Source organism: Haliotis cracherodii, unplaced genomic scaffold (assembly GCF_022045235.1).
Source record: "Haliotis cracherodii isolate W230 unplaced genomic scaffold, xgHalCrac1.p SCAF_8, whole genome shotgun sequence".
NCBI classification, from domain to species: Eukaryota; Metazoa; Mollusca; class Gastropoda; order Lepetellida; family Haliotidae; genus Haliotis; species Haliotis cracherodii.
Window position 1 is genome coordinate 34326302 of NW_027266341.1, and position 22229 is coordinate 34348530.

Below are 22229 nucleotides of genomic sequence, written 5' to 3' on the forward strand. Positions count from 1 at the left end.
AATATATTACTGGGTATAAAATCATGTATTTGAATGAAGAAAACGTGACACTAGCATGATGTAGAATGAGCACATCACGAGCTTACTATGAATATAACACATGTTTAGTACGATGAACATGTCCAAAATATCTCTGACATTGTGAACCAAGCACGATCTCTCACAATGATCCACATCTTCCCGAGGCAAGTCAGTTAACTGATTATAAAAGTCCAGTTTTCACCCTTGCCGAACTAGGCTGGTATTATGGAGTTACATATGACTAACAAGTCTATGCATAGTCCAATCAAAATTGCACACCGAAATTGAAATCCTGTTCGTAAACTGTCGTGGAGATTTCGGTCCATTGCAGGATTTGCAAAGCAAGTGCACTGCCAACTCGTTGTCAGCAGATATTTTCCAAATCTTTTCATGTTTTTAATCAAGGTGCTCATGAGATTTGATGCATTTCACAATCAGATCATCCTGACTGGGCGCCACCATTTTGGGTGAAGCAAACGCAAGTGATATGAGTGGTGGAACCTCATTGGTCCATAGGAGAGGCTTAGAGGGGACATAATTGGTAATAGCCACAGGTGGCGCTACGATCGAGCCCAGTAATTCCAGCCCAGTTCGGCAAGGGTGGAAACTGGACTTTTAAAGTCAGTTAACTCTCTTGCCTCGGGAAGATGAATGTATCATGAGTGCATAAGAAACCAAGCATGAGTATATCACGACTTAATCACAATGTATAACAATCTTTCACACGACCTTAACATTGTGATATATCTCAGCCAAAATCCCCCCCAAAATGGCAGCCTTACACAGTACATTTTTTACATCTGTATTACCACCAAGGTGATGGAGTGAACACGTGAGTTAAAATGTAACATCAAATCGGCATTATTTGGGCCATAGAGAGACGACTGTAGATGGAACTTCGGCAGGTCTCTGTAGGGTTGGCTTATTCAAGGCAGAAATATGTAATCCCTTTGTCACATGACATCAGGACTATAGTGACATAACTGAAGTCGTTCCGGCTGTTTTTCAAACTGGAAGTAATGTCATTTAACTGAAAAAAACTTATAACCTTGAGTATAACCTCAAATATGACGAATTATACAAAAAAAGTCGTACCCATAGATTGAGAGCTGCTCCCGACTCTACAATGAAGAGGTTGACAGAGTCGACGGAGGCGCGCACCAGCCGGTACTTGATGTCGTCGCTGGAGGGGCAGGGGAAGGGGCAGGAGGGCAGCATGCGGCAGGTGGGCTGGGGCAACATGTGCTGGCACTGGCCCCAGGGCGTGGGACGCTTCAGTTTGTTCTCCGGGTCGTCAATCAGCAGCACAAATGTTTGCAGAAACTCGGCCACATTCTGCACCTGAAGACAGAACATGTTGAAAAATGTTGACTTTTTGTCTGGCTGTGGGTAGGACATATTTGAACCATGACAAAGAAAGGCTAGATTGCTATAGAAGCTATACCGGATGCCTTCCACCAGTTTGATGAGGGTCGTGAGCGAGCTTCTTCCTTAGGAACAGTTTCTTAGGTTTCAGCTGCAATTTTTAGCCGTAGTGCTAAATTAACATGGGTCTGGGGGGTCTTGCCCCCCAAAGTCATTGTAGTAAAGGTTTTTGTAAGTAAATATCATTTTCAGCCAAAAAAGTTAATAAAAAATGCTACATGTTTGTTGAAATGTGACCTCGACGCATGTAACTGATGAGGTTCTGGAACTTCTATTCTCTAGTACTTTTTCTATGTTGATGTCTGACTTTAGATGTTTATGAATTGCTTTGATATTTCAATTTCACATTAAAATCAGATCAAACCATACAAATGCTTGCGGGGTCATATTTTCTGCTTGTTATGAGCTTTAGCCCCCTATTTATTAAATAGACACTCTGTTGCATGTGCTTGTATAAGAAGCATCAAACAAATAAAGCCAACAGGTATCTAGTAGTAGAATGCAAGGGTACCCAAAAGATTTAGTGTAAGCAACATAGCTGGTGTAAAATAAAACCAGTGTTAAGGAAGTCTTTTGCTGGGATGCCATCAAGAATGGGAGCACAGTTCGGGATATTGCAGACTCCACCATTCACTGAGATCGTTGGTGAACAAACCTTTTGATATTTATGCATAATGGTTAATGCGGACTCAAAAAATGAGGGCGAATATACCATCATCATATCCTGGCACGACTAAGGGAAGCAACAAATATGGCCTGTTTGACTGTGCCATCTCTGATCCCCTCCAACTAACCTGTGGAGCTGTGAGTGTGCCTGTCACCCCCCTCTGATCCCTTCCAACGAACCTGTGGAGATGTGAGTCTGCCTGTCACTCCCCTCTGATCCCCTCCAACTAACCTGTGGAGCTGTGAGTCTCCCTTTCACCTCCCCTCTGATCCCCTCCCCAACTAACCTCTGATCCCCTCCAACTTACCTGTGGAGCTGTGAGTCTGCCTGTCACCTCCCCTATGACGGCCTCCACCAACCAAGCGTACTCCAGGGTCTCGCAGTCTAGTGGCAGACCCACGTGGGAGAACATGGCGTGGCCTCGGACTTGGAGACCGGACAGAGCCAGGTGACCTTCCTTCAGGTGGTCCTGGTCAGCGTCCCTCTGGAACAACACAGAAGTTTACATGAACACCATCAGAATCTTTTATGTCGTATATGACACAGGGGTATTCCAATGCTCTTGATTGGGGCAGTGATAAAGAAAAGTGTCTGATGGACAGGAACCAAACCTTTATGAACCCAACAGTTGTACCTCATTGTTATCATGCAACCAGCAGCAATAAGCACAGAGAAAGGAGACAGGAGTGAGTTCACCCTACACTTAGTTGTCCCTGGCAATAAGCACGGAGGGAGATGGGAGTGAGTTGACCTACCACTTAGTTGTCCCTGGCAATGACGACAGAGGGAGAGAGGAGTGAGTTGACCTACCACTTAGTTGTCCCTGGCAATGAGGACAGAGGGAGATTGGAGTGAGTTGACCTGCCACTAAGTTGTCCCTGGCAATAAGCATGGAGGGAGACAGGAGTGAGTTGATCTACCACTAAGTTGTCCCTGGCAATAAGCACGGAGGGAGATGGGAGTGAGTTGATCTACCACTAAGTTGTCCCTGGCAATGAGGACGGAGGGAGATGGGAGTGAGTTGGCCTACAACTAAGTTGTCCCTGGCAATGAGGACAGAGGGAGATAGGAGTGAGTTGACCTACAACTAAGTTGTCCCTGGCAATGAGGACAGAGGGAGATGGGAGTGAGTTGACCTACAACTAAGTTGTCCCTGGCAATGAGGACGGAGGGAGATAGGAGTGAGTTGACCTACAACTAAGTTGTCCCTGGCAATGAGGACAGAGGGAGATGGGAGTGAGTTGGCCTACCACTAAGTTGTCCCTGGCAATAAGCATGGAGGGAGACAGGAGTGAGTAGATCTACCACTAAGTTGTCCCTGGCAATAAGCACGGTGGGAGATGGGAGTGAGTTGATCTACCACTAAGTTGTCCCTGGCAATAAGCATGGAGGGAGACGGGAGTGAGTTGACCTACCACTAAGTTGTCCCAGGCAATAAGCATGGAGGGAGATGGGAGTGAGTTGACCTACCACTAGGTTGTCCCTGGCAATGAGGACGGAGGGAGACAGGAGCAGCTGCAACTTCGTCTCCAGGTAGGACTTATCCAGTTCAAAACACAGCCTCTCAACCCTCGCACACGGACTGGTGATGTCATCAGCTCCACAGTTCTATAAACATACAAGGTCATACACAATAAAGTACAGATACATGACAAGCCTGAAAGGAAAATCTTGCAACTTGAAGATTGAATTCTCAAAAGGCCTATAAAAGAACAGGTACTTCTTAACTCTTTTTTCAAAATTTACATATATTTATTTCATGATTCATTGATCTAATTATTCACATTTCTTCCTTCACAAGTTTTATTTGACAGTTACAAACATGCTAAAAAGGAATTTGCTGTGAGTGAGATGAAAATGTGGTTAGCCGGAGAATTAGAGAGGAGTTGTACTGAGGATCACATGAGTGAGTGAGTGAGTTGGGTTTAACGCGGCTTTGAACAGTATTACAGTTATGTCGCTGTGTCAGCTTAATGTGGGAAGAAAGCCTGAAGTGATGCAGGTCTCAGATGTTTACCACTTCGGAGAAACCCACAAGCACGGGTATGGTGCTGACAAACCTAGAAACCTAATCGGGGCGAACAGGGAATAGAACCCACAATCTTAAGGTTTCTGCGTGCCCAAGGGTCGCAATTCTGCACAGCGAATACCGGCACCTTAGACGACTGGGCCCCCGTGCCCTCCGGGATCACATGAAGTTTCTATAGTTTACACATACAAGCTGTCTACTATATACCAAACATTGATGAGCATACCAATGACATTTTAATAAAACAAGGGCAAGCATCAAATTATGAGAACTCATACCTCCAGGATGGTTATAAACAACTTGCTTACCCGGACAAGGTGTGCCTGAATATCCTGTAGTATCACAGAGACGGTCACAGCAAATGGTCTGTAGGCCCGAGGGTCGAATGACGTGTTTTTCTCTGTGTTGGAGGCGGTGATGTTGACGAAGCTGGAGTCCCTGTCCTCCGACTCGGGTGAGCTGTCATCGGCCTTGAAATCCGCCACCTTCTGGTCCTCACCGAGGTAGTTCTCCTGGAGGAACAATGGACAGACAGAGAATCAGACAGAGAAAATCTCCCGTAGCAACAATGTGACAGTGTGACTCATACTCGGACATTAATCATAAATGTGGTTTGTTTACCTTGACATTGATGAGATAGCGGAACAGAGAGCCATAGAGACACAAGACAGAGGGCGCCACCTCCAGTTCCACGCTAAAGACGTCTGGGTCCCATTCTGCTGCATCAAAAGTCTCCGGGGTCACCCTGGAGTTGGAACACTCAGGCTTGCAAAGTGGACGCAGCGGCATAAGGAGAGACTCTTCCCGATCTGGGGTAGGGAGGTCATCCAGTCCCATCTTGGAGCTGACTGGTGTCCCCAGGATGGGCATGGGGTGGTAGGTGTACCTGATGGACAACAGCACATGGGATGTGCTCCAGCAATCCACCCATCCCGTGCTGGAAGCAGTGAAGGATTTTATAGGTTGTTGCTTTTATTGTTTGTTTGTTCGTTTGTTGTTCCGCACCACTCAGCAATATTCCAGCTAAAAGATGGCGGTTGTAATGATGTCTGGACCAGACAATCCAGTGATTGACATCATAAGCATCAATCTATGCAATTAGGATACAATACAATTAAGTCAGTGAACCTGACCACCTGATCGCCTATTATCACAAGCTGGGTTGATGAAGACCAATTCTAGCACAGATCTTAATGGATATATGCCACTTTTAACAATATTCCTTTAATAATATTCCAGCTACATTACACAGGGGACACCCCAGAAGCTTCATATAGTGTTCATATGAAAAAGAACAAAATGTCCTTCACGTGAAAAAAACCAACAAAGACTGTCAGTGAAACAAAACTCTTACTTCTACAACAAAGATGTGCATGGGTTTACCTCTTAGTGGTGACTTTCCTCCAGGGCTTCTGTTTTCCATGGGCAAAAGGTTTGTCTGTAGGGTTGCCGTCCCGGTCAAATATCTTCATGTTTTCGGCCAGAGCTATGACGACGTGTCTACTGGTGTTACTCTCTGGGAGGTACAGGCGGCAGTCCACTGTCTCACCCTATGGGGAACACAGAGTATGAACTCTCAGACATGTTACTATGGTAACAGATGTCAAGGAATCTAATACCTTATCCCATGATAACAATTTGGCACGGAAGTTTACATACTGACTCTACCATGAATTTGGAAAAGACTTAGATTTAGATTGGTTATTCATAGGTTTTAAATCAGTAAGCACCGCTGATTGAAACAGCTATTTCGGCAGCCTTATCACTGGTGAAACTAAAGGATAATTCAGGGCAGGTTTGTTTCCAAATTCAATTTAGTGAGGTTAAATCTACAGGTATCCAATCTCAAAACACGGTTGATCTTCTAAGTTTATTAGTATTCCATCATAATGCTGGCAGGGGTCTACATTGTACTTTTCTGTGGAATTCAGAAGAGTGAAGCTCTTCTTCCCAGGCACCTAACATCCGAGGTTGACTCAAGTTTATGGATGCTTCAGACACAAAAAACGACAATTGGTATCCAAACTACAAATACCATTGCCTTAGAAACCATTTTCTCAACATGTTCACCAGGGAGAAATGCTATCCCTGTACCACCCCTACAGCTTCCAACACATGTCTGTGTTTGTTTGTTGCTTAATGACGTACTCAGCAATCGTCCAGCCTGTAAGAGTTTGGACCTGACAATCCAGTGATTAATGGTGTGGGCAATGATCCATGCCATCGGTGCACAATGACAGGCAATCATCCGATCCAGCTGCTTGCCAGCATAGGTTGCAGGGGATTGATTCTAACCCAGATTCTAACCCCGAGACGGTGCTAGACACATGTGTACCTTAATGACCAACTGGATGGGAAGGGTGACGGGGAGAAAGTCGACGAAGGGCAGCTGGAGTGACAGATCCATGTTCTCGCCACAAAACGCAATATGAGCTGAAGATTAACAAAACAATATCAGGTGTCAGGTAACATATATTCAGTAAAATACTGCACAGTCAGCAAGTTTGTAGCCATTCACAACTGGAGGTAGGTGCATATGCATTGGTGTAATCTTTGTCTCCAAGTGGTATATATCATTTGAAAGACATGGCTTCATTTTTTTACAAATTTATTAATGCTTGTTCCAAGCGATCAACAACACACGTGGAGATAAAAGTCTTCACCTTTGGATAAAATATGGAATCCTTTGAAAAAGTCGGTACTTGGAATAAAACAGATTCCATTATGGGAGTTAAAATTAAAATATTCAGTATTGGGAAAAAAATAAAATAAAATATGACACTTTATTTTTTATTCATACATAATAAACACATACATAAACATAGCTTTATAACTCATGTCAATATGTTAATATGTTCCACGTGCATAAATAACATTATTATTCTCAGACAAAATAGACTTTGACAGTCCTCATTGTAGTCTACAGGCAGAGTGCAGCCAATCCCTACCATTCTCTGGGTGTTGAGAGGAAGTGTCAATCCAGTTGTACTCATTGGCCAGAGTGAGAAGCTCGAACTGCTTGACCGTCAGATTGACCGTCCATGTGTAAGGAATGAAGCTGTAGATGTCTGGGCGTGACTTGGTGGACCAATCATCAGACAGGTCTGAAAGCATGACGCCATGGCAACAAGACGTGAGCGAGCGTGGTCATATGTCCCTTCCAGTGAGATGAGGAACCAGAGAATGCATGTTGGACTCAAACGTGGAACTTTCGTCAAGTTGCATTTGGATTAAGGGCTGCTAAAGCTGTTGCTAAGAACATCTCAAATCAAGAAGATGGAACAATGTGAATTGAGGTGAGAACAGGAAACTTGTGGACGATAGAGTGAGTGAATCGGATTAAACATCGCTTTTAACATAGTTTGCCCATTGCTATTTCCATTCTTTTACCTATCAGTGCTAATTAACCCTGGCCTCTCGGTTGGCCATTGTCCACTGCCAATTACCAATCAGTGATAACTTAAGACCTGGCTTCCAGTTGTCCATTGCTATCAACACTAATTACTGTAAAGTGCTGGCTTCTATTGTCTATTGCTAATCATCCATCAGTGCCAATTATATGTTGGCTTCCCTTGTTAAGTTTCCACCTTTAGTTATCTTATTAATTTATGTTGTTCTTACATGTACATATATATATATATATATATATATGCTCTCTGCCTCATAGCATTCATTCACCTGATGAAGTAAGCATATACTCCGAAACATTGTCTTCCTCATAATATAGAAGTTGACAATCATAAATTCTCTTACTTAATGACAAGATGATTTAAAATGCAATACATACCTCGAAAGAAGTTCTTGTGTTCAAATATGAGGTAGACGATGGCCTTACAAGCAGTGAAGTCCAGTCTCCAGTCCTGATGCTCATTCCAGACGATAGGGTACGTCCCGCTCACCTCAAACTACAACACAACACTTAGGGGATAACTTTCAGTAGTGAAGATTCAGTTTCTCTTGATGAATACTTGTCAAACACACCACCTACAGTCCCAGGAATATGTATGTCATTAGTGAGAAACTGTTAAACCAGGCGGTGTGGCTTGTGCTCTACAGACTCCCACACACTGCAGGACCAGAGAACTCATTTCTCCATCTTACACTGAGTGTGTGTATGTGTGTGTGTATGTGTGTGACTGTGTGTGACTGTGTGCATGCATGTGTGACTGTGACTGTGTGTGACTGTGTGTAAGAGTGTGCATGCATGTGTGACTGTGTGTGTGACTGTGTGCATGTGTGTGTGTACACATTTGATGTTTATACAGTTTTCAAGAGACCTTATTCTTTAAATGATGTACACACTGATGGACAACTTTCACATTCCTGAGAATTCCCTTCCAAGAATAAATACAGTAGCATTATTTCCCATAATTTAGACCTGTTAATCTTCAACTCGGAGGTTAGCACACCTTGGGTGTTACTGCATGCCCATGCACAAATATGTTTGCTACGAGCCATACTTGTGAACAAAACAAAGAAATATGCACCCAAACTATTGACTTGATCCGTGCTTAGACTGACACTCTGGCACTCAAACAGAATGAATTTGAAAACCTGCTTCTGATTTGTCAATCAGAACAACTTTCCTGGTAATGGTACTCTCCAGATTAACATGGCACATTTGCCGTTACTAATCAATAGGACTGCACAGTATTACCGATATATTGCTGTACACTTTTCAAACTGTTTTCGATACATATTGCAAAACATTTTCTGAGTTTTGTTAAATTGGGTAAAACATATACAAGTTTTGTACTTGCATTATTTAACCTAAAATCTACACAGAAATCCATTCAAAAATGATATTTCCCTTTGAAATTGATTGACAAGCATTGGAAAGTGATTTTTACCTCACGTGTTATCTCCCCTGTATCCATGACTACAAAAAGGCAACGACAGACCATACAGTGAGTGTGTGAGTGAGTATGGTTTTACACCACTTTTAGCAATATTCCAGCAATATCACGGCGGGGGACACCAGAAATTGGCTTCACACATTGTACCCATGTTGGGAATTGAACCCGGGTCTTCAGCGTGACGAACAAACGCTTTAACCACTAGGCTACCCAACCGCCCCTACAGACCATACAGAGTAATATTTATTTTAATAGGTAGAAAATAGGATCTGCATGTACAGTCAATGTCAATCACTGTCAAACACTTCAGCTCCCAATATATCGCAATACGTATCGCCATACATATCGCGATACAGATACCTGTATCACAACATATTGCAATAATTTTTGTGGCCAATACACAGCCTGCTAATCTGCTTACCTCGAATGTCTCGCACTCCACCAGCGATCTGAAGGTCATACTCGTGGTCATGTCCAGCAGCATGAGTTGACCCTTGACCTTCGTGGTGTAGCCTTTCTCTTCGATCATCCAGGGAATGATAGCCTCTATGTATGACCCTTGACCTGTGTTCATGTGCACGGCCTGAGTCTCCTGGAAGGGGAAGGAGTCAATATGGTTGAACTTTGGTTTTAACTGCTTCACTCACTTTCCTACACACAGTTCCTTGTGGTCAACCGAGCATCTCTGCCAAACGCCAGTGAGACTTGATAACTGTCACATCGTAAACATTCCATCCAGAAAACTACATTCGTTTTTCACTGTTTTTCTTTTTGAAAAGTCTACACATTCAGATATACATACCGTTTTCGACGTTATAAGCGCCCTGCTCTAATAGGTGCCCACAGCGATATTTGCTAATATAATGACTAGTGAACAATCCAAATTAGCACCCCTTCCAATTGATCAATGTTCACAAGACTTAGTTATTCGTGTATAATACACATTCATGTGTTATATGCACCCTTAATTATGGGCAATTAAATTCTGGAAAATTATATCTGTCATATATGAACATTTCAGGGTGTCAGCATAAACCACGAAATTTACGTTCACCATTTACCAAAATAAAATTCTAATAAGAGCCTCCTATTTCTAATTTTGAGAGCGCCCATGGGCGCTTATTACGTCGAATACGGTATGTCATGAAATGGTTTAGTTTTATTGAGAAATTCCACAATGTGAAGAACATTTTCCATTTGCATATTTATCCCTTGCTTACACTGGTTGTACAGCTCCACAAAGCCCAACTGAGAGCAGGGTATGGTCACTTTAATATGTACAGGTATATGGTCATAGTCCTCACTGTTGCCGTTGTAGTAACACATCTTTATTATTATTATAAAACATCTGCAAAACACCTTAAAGGCTTCTATAGGCACATCTGCTGTGATTTCAGAATAGGCTTCTTTGTTTACAATGAGAGAAAAGTCTGTTCACATGATATGCAAATTAGCTTGTGAGCAGTAATCTCAGCATGTAGGAATCAAACTCGGAGGGGGGGGAGGGGATAGGGACTAGACTGGCTTGACTAACCACCCCTAAACCAAACCATGTCAGTCTACAAATCAGCTATTTTGTGACAGCCTATAATTTGAGCCTGGGGCAGGTAATCTTGTTGTTGGTATGTTTAACAATGCACTCCATGCATTAAAAAAACAACCCATAAAAACATTCCAGCACAAGTGGTGAAAATCTTTAGTCTGATCTGGCTTCAAATTATCCTGCTATTGCAAGCTGAGATCTGGATTTTATTTGTCTGATTATTTGTTGCCTAACACTGCAGTCAAGTAAACCGTAAACCTGTAAATAAACTGGACCAGTTGGTCCAGTTATCGATATTGTGAGCAAAGATCCAAGCTGTCAGGATACAACGACACATCATCTACCGAGTCACTGAGTCTCAAAACCCGATCCATTTGGTAAGGCCAGCAGAGGATGGTGGGGACCTATTCTAACCCTGAACGCCCACAGAGAGTGACCTGTAAAAGCCACTCGATAAGTAAACATGACACCGACAGATCATACTTACCGAGTTTTTGGTAAAGAGGATATCAAATGTTGCAGCTGAAATGATTATGAGTTTGACCTCAAAGGTTTTGTAATTGCGTTTTTCCCCTGGTTCGGACTCGACTGACGGAACTTGTGGTTGGTAGTCAGGTGGGTAGAAGAACTTCCATAGGTGTTCCCTGGCAACAGAAAACAATGTATATGACTCAAAACAATTTAAGGACACCGATTTAATCATGAGTGTAGTCAATCTGTCATGATCAGGTGTTCTGTAACTTTTTTGAGTAGCATATTTATGACATGACAGATTAACCATGTTATATGAAAATTTGTTTTTTTCTTTAACTTGTGTTTTGTTTGTAACAACATTTCAGCCTACCTCTTGCCATTCAACATTCAATACATTCAACTGTTAAATGGATCAGGAAGTAGCCATGAAACACCTTTCCAATCAACAAAGAAGTTTTTATCCATAATAAGTTTCAAGTCTACACCTTCTTTCAACTTCTAAATGCTTATCAAGGACTATGTAACACTAAGTTCTATTTCCAGAAATATAGTTGGTTGGGTGGTTGCTTTGTTGTTTAACGCCGCACTCAGCAATATTCCAGCTTTATGACGCCGGTCTGTAAATAATCGAATCTAGACCAGACAACCCAGTGATTAATATCATGAGCATCGATCCACGCAATTGGGATCGATGACAAGCATCAACCAAGTCAGTGAGCCTGACCACCCGATCCCATTAGTCGCCTTTTACGACAAGCAGAGTCACCTTTTACAGCAAGCCTGGGTTCCTGAAGACCTATTCTACCCCGGAATCTTCACAGGTCTCCAGCAAAATAGACATATGCCTTTGTTTGCTTGCAGCTTAAAGCCGAACTCAGCAATATTCCAGCTGTATGATGGCGGCCTGTAAATAACCGAGTGAGGACCAGACAATCCAGTGATTGATATTGTGAGCAACGATCCACACAGTAGGGGTACAATGACACACTAAGTCACTGCAATCCATTTGGCGGCCTTGTACGGCCACATAGGTTGCTGGTGACCTATTCTAATCTGGAATGACCATGGGGCAAATTATCCTCTGGACTTTGAAACTGTCATGATTACCTCTGCCTGTCGACCCAAGGGCCGTAGTTGAAGTCTGTGTTGCGTCCACACTTGATGTCCACCCCCATACAGGGGTAGGTCCGCCGCACGACCACCTCACCGTCTGCCATCTCCATAAGCTCAGGCTCATGGGGGACAACTCCTGCCAAAGGTCATGTTACAAAAGTAGTGAGTGAGTGAGTGAGCATGGTTTTACGCTGCTTTTAGCACTATTCCAGCAATATCACGGTGGGGGACACCAGAAATGGGCTTCACACATTGTACCCATGTCGAGAATCAAACACGGGTCTTCGGCGTGAAGAGCGAACGCTTTAACCACTAGGCTACCTCGACCGCCCCTGTTACAAAAGTAAAACAAAAACTGGGCGAGGAAATATGGAACACTTGATAACCTTTAACCCTGCACCAGGTTTCCTACTAAACAGTGTAATGAATATCTTGTGGTGTTTAACCCTGTATGGCGTTTGATCAGGTTGAAGGCTTCATTTCCTGAACATGCTTCTTTCCGAGGCAAGGGAGATAACTGACTGTAAAAGTCCAGTCTCCACCCTTGCCAGCTATAATTTCTAGGCTCGATTGTAGCACCACCAGTGGCTATTACGGGTTATGTCCCTTTTATATCCCTCCTATTGACCATTTAGATTCTACCTTTCATATCACTTGCATTTACTTAAAAAAAAATGGTGGGGATCCATTCAAGAAAATCAAATGGATAATCAAGATCTATACTGTAAAAAACGGGTCTTTCTTCACCATGTTCACGTGTTGCTATCAAATCACGTGAACACCTTGATTACTAACATGAAAGGATTTTTGAAAATATCTGTTGATGCTGAGTCGACGATACACATGCTTTACAAATACAGCAATCGACTGAAATCTGCATGGCAGTTGACGAACCAGATGTTGAATTTGTTACAAGCTTTTGATTGGACTACGCATTGACTCGTTAGTCCTACCAAAATGTAGCTCCAGAATTGTCGCCTAGTTCGGCAGGGGTGGAAACTGGATTTTTATAGTCAGTTATCTCCCTTGCCTCGGGAAGATGTTGAACATGCTGAAGAAAAGACGAATTCCCATTTTCATGTAGACTGGGAGCAAAGGGCCAATATTCAACCCAAGTCAGCAGCAAATGTCACAGATAGGAATTACAAACTTCCCAATTCATGTTAACAGTAACAACTAAAGTTATGGCTTTGTACGGGTGACGTGTATTCCACTGACTAATTTTAGCAAAATATCAATATTTTCCTAAATTCCCTGGCAAGGGCACTTGGTTATGAATACCGGAAAATCACTGGTAGACAATTCAATAGACAATACATTTTCACTATCTTCCAAATTTACAACATCACTGTCAGTACTTCAAAGGATACTACCACTATTACATCAGTGCCGGATCCCCAGAATTGTACAGAAGCAAGGGAGGCAAGATACTATGACTAAATATGGACAATTGACGGAGAAGAGGTCTTCTGTCGAAAGTCTGAAGAATCTTTTTGTATGAAGACAAACCAAATTACAGAAATTAGTCATTGATGTAAAAGAGGTAGAACTAGATAAATTATCCAAAGGAAGTGTCAGTTACAACTGATATTCTCTGTACAAGTCCCTCACCCGGTTCATCCATATAGAAGTATATATCGACGTCTCGAGACTGCAGGATCACAAAACCTTCTCCCATAAACCTTGGAGGCCTGCAATAAAATCAGTCAGTGCCATCACTTTTCTGTTTAGGAAAAAGCACTGTTTAGGATAAGTAACTGGATAATTGTTACACATAATGAATGAGCCAGCATTATTTGTAACTTATGTCCAGTTACGTGTCTGTTATCTGACTTAAAATACAGCATCAAAGTAACAAAATATAACATAATCAGATTTAAAATACAACCTGAAAAATAAATAAATAAATAAATAAATAAATAAATAAATAAATAAATAAATAAATAAATAAACAAACAAACAAACATGATAAATAAATAAATAAATAAATAAATAAATAAATAAATGAATGAATGAATGAATGAATGAATGAATGAATGAATGAATGAATGAATGAATGAAAGAATGAATAAATAAATAAATAAACATGATAGATAAATAAATAAACATGATAGATAAATAAATAAATAAATAAATAAATAAATAAATAAATAAATAAATAAATAAATAAATAGATAAATAAATAAATAACACAACTATGCTGCACGAACATTTCATTCAGTTCATTAATTTCGTAATACATGAGAATCCTTAATGTCTTTATCTTTGATGCCAAACATGCTTTAGTTCCATGGTAGTATGAGATACTGTTTGTATGACAACACTTTTGAAAGTCGGTCTCATTCAGTTCCCGCCTGGACACTTCGGATATCACTATCCAAAGTTGAGTAGTATATTTCGCAGACAAATTCTTGGATGAGCTCTACAGATATATTTGACCAAAGTCTGCCACATTCTCTTCCAATTCTGCCAGCTTTTGTAGTCTCCGGATGAGTCTCTCCCATATCGTTAGATAATTTTTTGTTTGTTGTTTAACATCATAATGAGCAATATTCTGTCTATATGACGGCGGTCAACCAAGTCAGTCAGACTGACCGCCCGATCCCGTTAGTCGACTCTTACGACAAGCATTGTAACCTTTTACAGCAAGCATATTCTACCCCGGACCTTCAAAGGTCTGTTAGATAATTGAACGTGCAATGACATAATACATCAACTACCAATTACTTGGATAAGAACTGAATTCATCAACAGTAATTATGGCAAGCATTTTATACAACTTCATTAACGGTGAGTCCGGGGAACTTGGGATTTGGCAATGACTAAATACCCACGTCATTAACTGATAACTCATCTTCCTTATCTCCAGGGCTCCCATTTCGGGATACCTTCACTAGCCCCTGGATCCATGCCCGTGCACGTGGTTCTCGCGAATACCTACCCTTGGCTGTCATGAGCCAGTTTGATTTGCTATGCTACTCAGTCTATGGACCAATCAGAATATGAGTTACACACCAGCCTCAATGTTGGGTTGGCCATATCAACAACATGGAGGCCAGTCCAATTGATTACGATAGAGTCTGCATGAAATTCAACATTGAAAAAGTGACTGACACGCAAAAGAAAACCCTAGAAAATCTTTTTGATGTAAAGGAAGTCTTCGTGTCCTTGTTTAAGAAAATCAAGGGCGGGTAATTTGAGATGGCAATAACCTTGGGAATGAATGGGTCTAGGGGTTGGTGCAGGTTTACTGAAATGCGAACCCTGGAGATGTAGAGGATGCTAATTACTTGGATGGCGGGCGTATTATGCACTTACTCATCATCCGTGGGTCCAGTGAACTTGGGACTTGGTACCAGCATCACCTTCATGTTGTCCACCTTACACTTGAGCACATGCATGAACTTGTCGAAGGGGGTGGATGCAGGCTTCGTGGTGTAGATGAGATGGCCCTCCTCGAAGCTGCCGATCAGTGTGTACGGGACAAGGTAGTTCCCAAATATCACCCGTCCCTGTGTCAAACACGTATATGTACATGATATCATTTCCTTTAACAGTGAGTGAGTGAGTGAGTGAGTGAGTGAGTGAGTGAGTGAGTGAGTGAGTGAGTTGGGTTTAACGCCACTTTGAACAGTAATCCAGTTATATCACGGCGTGTCAGCTTACTGTGGGAGTAAAGCCAGAAAAGATGCAGGTGTCAGATTTTTATAACAAGTATGGGATGGTGCCGACAAACCTAGAAACATAATCAGGGTGAACCGAGATACGAACCCACAATCATAGGTTTCTGGCATGCCCAAGGGATGCAACTCTGCACAGCTAATTGTGGTGCCTTAGACAGATGGGCAAACCGTGACCCCACCCCCAGACAACATAAACTCAAACTCTGTTTTTTTATTGAGTTTTTCTGTAGTTCCGGACAAGATTTTATTGGTGTTTAGCGTCAAACTCAGTAACATTCTTGCAATATGATGGCTGCATGTAATTAATCAAATCTGGCCAGACAATCTGGTGATTGATTTTATGCGCAATGTCCCAAGCTATCAGGTCCAAACAAGCACCGATTGCTGGCGACCTATTCTAACCCAGAATCAAGGTACGCAGACTAGTGATATTAACATAGTTATGTTTCTGCAGTGATCATAAAGTTCAAGTATCTTAAATGACATATCCAGTTCACTGAATTACAATAAGATGCAATACTAAATTGCCTGTCAAACATACAGTATTACTATTGCAACTCATTTGTCCCTTAAAGCTTTGATGTATTCAACACAGGGATGAACACATCAGAAGAGACATGTTGAATGTGCAAGACATTTCAGAAACATTGGATAAACTATTTCGTAAAAAACATCAGAAGACAAGATGGGAGCAGGCCACCCCAGGGACTCACAGAGTTGATGGTAATCTTGGTGACAGGAATCAAGTCTCTCCAGTGCAAGCCGTCAGCATTTTCAGGAACCTTTATTCCGCTGTAAACAGTTGTTGGTAAACGTTACATTTTAGGAACATGAGCGACATTCTTTCAGGTACTTTTGCAATAAATACACTATGCTATGTAATTTCCAAATCTATACTCCTATTGCTACCTCATTACATATAGAACTTAACTTAGCTTCCATATGACCTTATGGAACCTCGGTTCCTCTCAGTGTCCCCCTCAAACAATGTACCCCCTTAATGCTCTTGCCCTCCTCTTGGAAAGCTACCAGCAACACCCAATGTCCCAACCAACTCATCCCTGGAACTAACCTGCCTGTGCCTTCCCCTAGACTTGTGCCCCTTCTCCAGCTATGTGCCCGCTCCCTAACACTGTACCCCCTTGCCTTGTGCCCCCAATCATAGCCCTGTGTCCCTCCCATAGACTTGTGCCCCCACTCATAGCCCTGTGTCCCTCACCTTGACTTGTGCCCCCACTCATAGCCCTGTGTCCCTCCTCTAGACTTGTGCCCCCACTCATAGCCCTGTGTCCCTCCCCTAGACTTGTGCCCCCACTCATAGCCCTGTGTCCCTCCTCTAGACTTGTGTCCCCACTCATAGCCCTGTGTCCCTCCCCTTGTCTTGTGTCCCCACTCATGGCCCTGTGTCCCTCCTCTAGACTTGTGCCCCCACTCATAGCCCTGTGTCCCTCCTCTAGACTTGTGCCCCCACTCATAGCCCTGTGTCCCTCCTCTAGACTTGTGCCCCCACTCATAGCCCTGTGTCCCTCCTCTAGACTTGTGCCCCCACTCATAGCCCTGTGTCCCTCCCCTAGACTTGTGCCCCCACTCATAGCCCTGTGTCCCTCACCTAGACTTGTGCCCCTTCTCCAGCTATGTGCCCGCTACCTAACACTGTGCCCCCTTGCCTTGTGTCCCCACTGATAGCCCTGTGTCCCTCCCCTTGCCTTGTGTCCCCACTCATAGCCCTGTGTCCCTCCTCTAGACTTGTGCCCCCACTCATAGCCCTGTGTCCCTCACCTAGACTTGTGCCCCTTCTCCAGCTATGTGCCCGCTCCCTAACACTGTGCCCCCTTGCCTTGTGTTCCCACTCATAGTCCCTTTGTCCCTCCCCTAGACTTGTGCCCCCACTCATATCCCTGTGTCCCTCCCCTAGACTTGTGCCCCCACTCATGGCCCTGTGTCCCTCCCCTAGACTTGTGTCCCCACTCATAGCCCTGTGTCCCTCCCCTAGACTTGTGCCCCTTCTCCAGCTATGTGCCCGCTCCCTAACACTGTGCCCCCCTTGCCTTGTGCCCCCACTCATAGCTCTGTGTCCCTCCCCTAGACTTGTGCCCCCACTCATAGCCCTGTGTCCCTCCCCTAGACTTGTGCCCCTTCTCCAGCTATGTGCCCGCTCCCTAACGCTGTGCCCCCCTTGCCTTGTGTCCCACCTCATAGCCCTGTGTCCCTCCCCTAGACTTGTGCCCCCACTCATAGCCCTGTGTCCCTCCTCTAGACTTGTGCCCCCACTCATAGCCCTGTGTCCCTCCTCTAGACTTGTGCCCCCACTCATAGCCCTGTGTCCCTTCTCTAGTCTTGTGCCCCCACTCATAGCCCTGTGTCCCTTCTCTAGTCTTGTGTCCCCACTCATGGCCCTGTGTCCCTCCTCTAGACTTGTGCCCCCACTCATAGCCCTGTGTCCCTTCTCTAGTCTTGTGTCCCCACTCATGGCCCTGTGTCCCTCCTCTAGACTTGTGCCCCCACTCATAGCCCTGTGTCCCTTCTCTAGTCTTGTGTCCCCACTCATAGCCCTGTGTCCCTCCTCTAGACTTGTGCCCCCACTCATAGCCCTGTGTCCCTCCCCTAGACTTGTGTCCCCACTCATGGCCCTGTGTCCCTCCTCTAGACTTGTGCCCCCACTCATAGTCCTGTGTCCCTTCTCTAGTCTTGTGTCCCCACTCATGGCCCTGTGTCCCTCCTCTAGACTTGTGCCCCCACTCATAGCCCTGTGTCCCTTCTCTAGTCTTGTGTCCCCACTCATAGCCCTGTGTCCCTCCTCTAGACTTGTGCCCCCACTCATAGCCCTGTGTCCCTCCCCTAGACTTGTGTCCCCACTCATGGCCCTGTGTCCCTCCTCTAGACTTGTGCCCCCACTCATAGCCCTGTGTCCCTCCCCTAGACTTGTGTCCCCACTCATGGCCCTGTGTCCCTCCTCTAGACTTGTGTCCCCACTCATAGCTCTGTGTCCCTCCCCTAGACTTGTGCCCCCACTCATAGCTCTGTGTCCCTCCCCTAGACTTGTGCCCCCACTCATAGCTCTGTGTCCCTCCCCTTGCCTTGTGTCCCCACTCATAGCCCTGTGTCCCTCCTCTAGACTTGTGCCCCCACTCATAGCCCTGTGTCCCTCCCCTAGACTTGTGTCCCCACTCATAGCTCTGTGTCCCTCCCCTAGACTTGTGTCCCCACTCATAGCCCTGTGTCCCTCCCCTAGACTTGTGCCCCCACTCATAGCTCTGTGTCCCTCCCCTAGACTTGTGCCCCCACTCATAGCTCTGTGTCCCTCCCCTAGACTTGTGCCCCCACTCATAGCCCTGTGTCCCTCCCCTTGCCTTGTGTCCCCACTCATAGCCCTGTGTCCCTCCCCTAGACTTGTGCCCCCACTCATAGCCCTGTGTCCCTCCCCTAGACTTGTGCCCCTTCTCCAGCTATGTGCCCGCTCCCTAACACTGTGCCCCCCTTGCCTTGTGTCCCACCTCATAGCCCTGTGTCCCTCCCCTAGACTTGTGCCCCCACTCATAGCCCTGTGTCCCTCACCTAGACTTATGCCCCTTCTCCAGCTTTTCTTCCACTCCCTAACCCTGTGTCTCTAGGCCCTCCCCTTGACTTCTCCTACTTCTTCAATGCTTAAGTTGGGAATTTAACGTGCGCTTTCCGACATATACGGATTTCGCGCACATGCATGTCCACCTTCCTCATCTTTGTGAAGAGCCTGTGCAACCACATCCTGCCTCTTATTCCATACATAGCCCTGACCTCTGACTGCTAATTAGCCCCACCTCTGACCTCTGCCCTCTACTGCGTGCTAATTAGCTCTGACCTCACCTGCCTGCTCCTGGTGCTGTGGACACCTGTTCCGACCCGGCATCAGGACTCAGCCCGAACAGCTTCTCCATCTTGGCATAGTTGGAGGAGCGGTTGTACACGTGAAACTCCACTCCGTCCAGGAACAAGGACATCCTTGTGTCCGAGTGGGAGAAGTCTGAGCAGAGAAACACCATTACCTCGCTATGCAATACGCTAGGATTTGTGAACATAGACTTGGGTTGAGAGCTCAATAACTATCACACCTAGTCTTTACTAACAACCTTTCTTCGCAAATATGAGTGAGTGAGTGAGTGAGTTGGGTTTAACGCCGCTTTTAACAATATTCCAGTTATATCCAAGCGCGTCACCTTAATGTGGGAGAAAAGCCAAATGTGATGCAGGTCTCAAATGTTTAGATGGTGAAACCCACGAGCATGGGAATGGTGCTGACAAACCTAGAAACATAATAGGGGCGAACCGGGATTTCAAACACACGATCATAGGCTTCTGGCATGCCCAAGGAACACATTTCTGCACAGTGAATTGCGGCATTTAAGGTGACAGGGTCACCTGTGGCCCCTTGTGGTTAAAGTCTCCCACTGCCGGCGGTCATCATTCCAACCTGACACTCATTAACCCGACATTGTGACCATCAAATCCCCACTTTGATGCATGAGGTGAAACAGGGTTGAACGTCACTTTCAAGATTATTGCACTTCCATAGTGACATGCATGCAAGCGTGTGTTTGTGTGTATGGCAGCTTGTACTAGACCAGACTAATACCAGTTTTATAGTGCTTGCCCATGCTGCAGTTTAACATGAATGCCCCACTCAAATACAGTATACGGTTGGTTGGTTGGTTTGTTGTTTAACGCCGCACTTGGCAATATTCCAGCTATATGAAGGCGGTCTGTAAATGATACGAGTCTGGACCATACAATCCAGTGATTGATATCATGAGTATCGATCCACGCAATTGGGATCGATGACATGCATCAACCAAGTCAGCGAGCCTGACCACCCAATCCCATTAGTCGCCTCTTACGACAAGCATTGTTGCCTTTTACAGTAAGCATGGGTTGCTGAAGACCTATTCTACCCCGGATCTTCATGGGTCACAGTATGCAGACAATGAGGCGATCCGTCCTTGTTTTATTCCCTTAATGCCAAACCCCAGGCAGGGTAACAACAAGTACCATCTTTTAACGTCTTTGGGTATTATGCAGATGATTGTATCCCTGATCTTCAGCTCTCTCAGCATCCTATCCACAAGGCCACAGCGGTAGTACTCAAAGTACTAAATACTTATTCAGGGTTTTTAATGTATTTAATGTATTTAATGTGTTATGCTGCCATTTGTAGAAGGTACCGAATCTACATGAAACTGACCTTCGGACAGTTCCTTGTAGATATAAGGCCTCCACCACCTGAAGATGATCCACCCAAACTGAACTCGAAATGAGAAGTCCTCGGTGATGAGATGTACTTCCCGGAACATGATCTTCCCTGACAGCACCGAGAAGGAGAAGGACCCTGGAACATATGACAAACACATCCTGTACTCACTGTGTTAAGTAACTCTCTCCAATAGGTGCCCCTTGGCAACTTCTAGACAAGTGTGTAAATAATACTTATAAGTGTCCCATACTCAGCCCATACATGACAACCATATTTTCCCGAGGAAGAGAATTTATTGATGTCAACTTCTTTATTATGATAATAAAAATAATCTTTATTATGATAATATAATCATACTAAAGAAGTTGACATCCCTAAATTCTCTTTCTTATGTGTATCACTTCTAAATGCCTTTCAAACACCCGTATTTTCTTGTGCTATATTTTCTTATTTTACATATTTTAAACAGAAAACACAGCAGTGTAGGAGTACATAATTGTCTTGTAACTATAATAAAAAAAGTACATCTACTTTTGAATTTAAATTTGTTTAGCGCCTCCTTTGTAAATTTTCTCAACACCCAAGGCGCTTCATACTAGGGCTAGGATGATACACCAACTGTGAGATCCAATATGTATCATGATACCATGCTCACGGTCTGATACGCATTGCAATACTTGCATGTGCACTTATCTGTGGTGCGTAAGCCATCTTTTTCATAGACAGGATGGCAAAATACCTGACACACTGATGATTAACAGTTGGCAGTGTCAGGTATGGTGCAATGGATGAAAATATGAACGTCTTCACTACTCATTTTCACTAGTAATTAGTGTTTGGTGTAACATTTACTAAAGAATACATCTAAGGAATATATAGTTTTTACTTAGTGTGAGCCTCTGATCGATACTTGAATCGAGTTGTAAAAAATCTTGATCCAGCGATGCATCGGTTAATACGGTTAATATGATGAGTGTGGTTCTACAATGTTACTGGTATTGTATTATGCAGTTTCTGTCAGCAGCTGTAATTTTGAAAGTTTCACTTTTGTTTTCAATGAGATTGATCACACCACGTCATGTCAGAATACCTACATTTATTATTAGAATCTTACTGTGCATTAAGCATGTGTGTTCACATGTTCATCATTATTCATTCGTTTGTCACTTCGAAATATTGGTACACATAGTACAT

At 43.9% G+C, this 22229-nt stretch overlaps 1 protein-coding gene across 1 annotated transcript in view; it reads right to left on the bottom strand.

Moving 5' to 3' along the window:
• LOC139450634 (bridge-like lipid transfer protein family member 1) overlaps positions 1-22229 on the bottom strand; it is a 92042-nt gene that overhangs the window by 66232 nt on the left and 3581 nt on the right. Inside the window, exons 3-19 of the mRNA XM_071232420.1 lie at positions 21027-21170; positions 19655-19811; positions 16525-16603; positions 15447-15640; positions 13740-13819; positions 12123-12264; positions 11029-11185; positions 9420-9590; positions 7930-8047; positions 7091-7246; positions 6478-6575; positions 5526-5692; positions 4764-5079; positions 4451-4654; positions 3584-3721; positions 2421-2597; positions 1117-1362 (exon numbers count right to left, since the gene is read on the bottom strand). Of these exons, the coding sequence (XP_071088521.1) occupies positions 1117-1362; positions 2421-2597; positions 3584-3721; positions 4451-4654; positions 4764-5079; positions 5526-5692; positions 6478-6575; positions 7091-7246; positions 7930-8047; positions 9420-9590; positions 11029-11185; positions 12123-12264; positions 13740-13819; positions 15447-15640; positions 16525-16603; positions 19655-19811; positions 21027-21170 (2744 nt within the window). The remainder of the gene's footprint in view (positions 1-1116; positions 1363-2420; positions 2598-3583; positions 3722-4450; positions 4655-4763; positions 5080-5525; positions 5693-6477; positions 6576-7090; positions 7247-7929; positions 8048-9419; positions 9591-11028; positions 11186-12122; positions 12265-13739; positions 13820-15446; positions 15641-16524; positions 16604-19654; positions 19812-21026; positions 21171-22229) is intronic.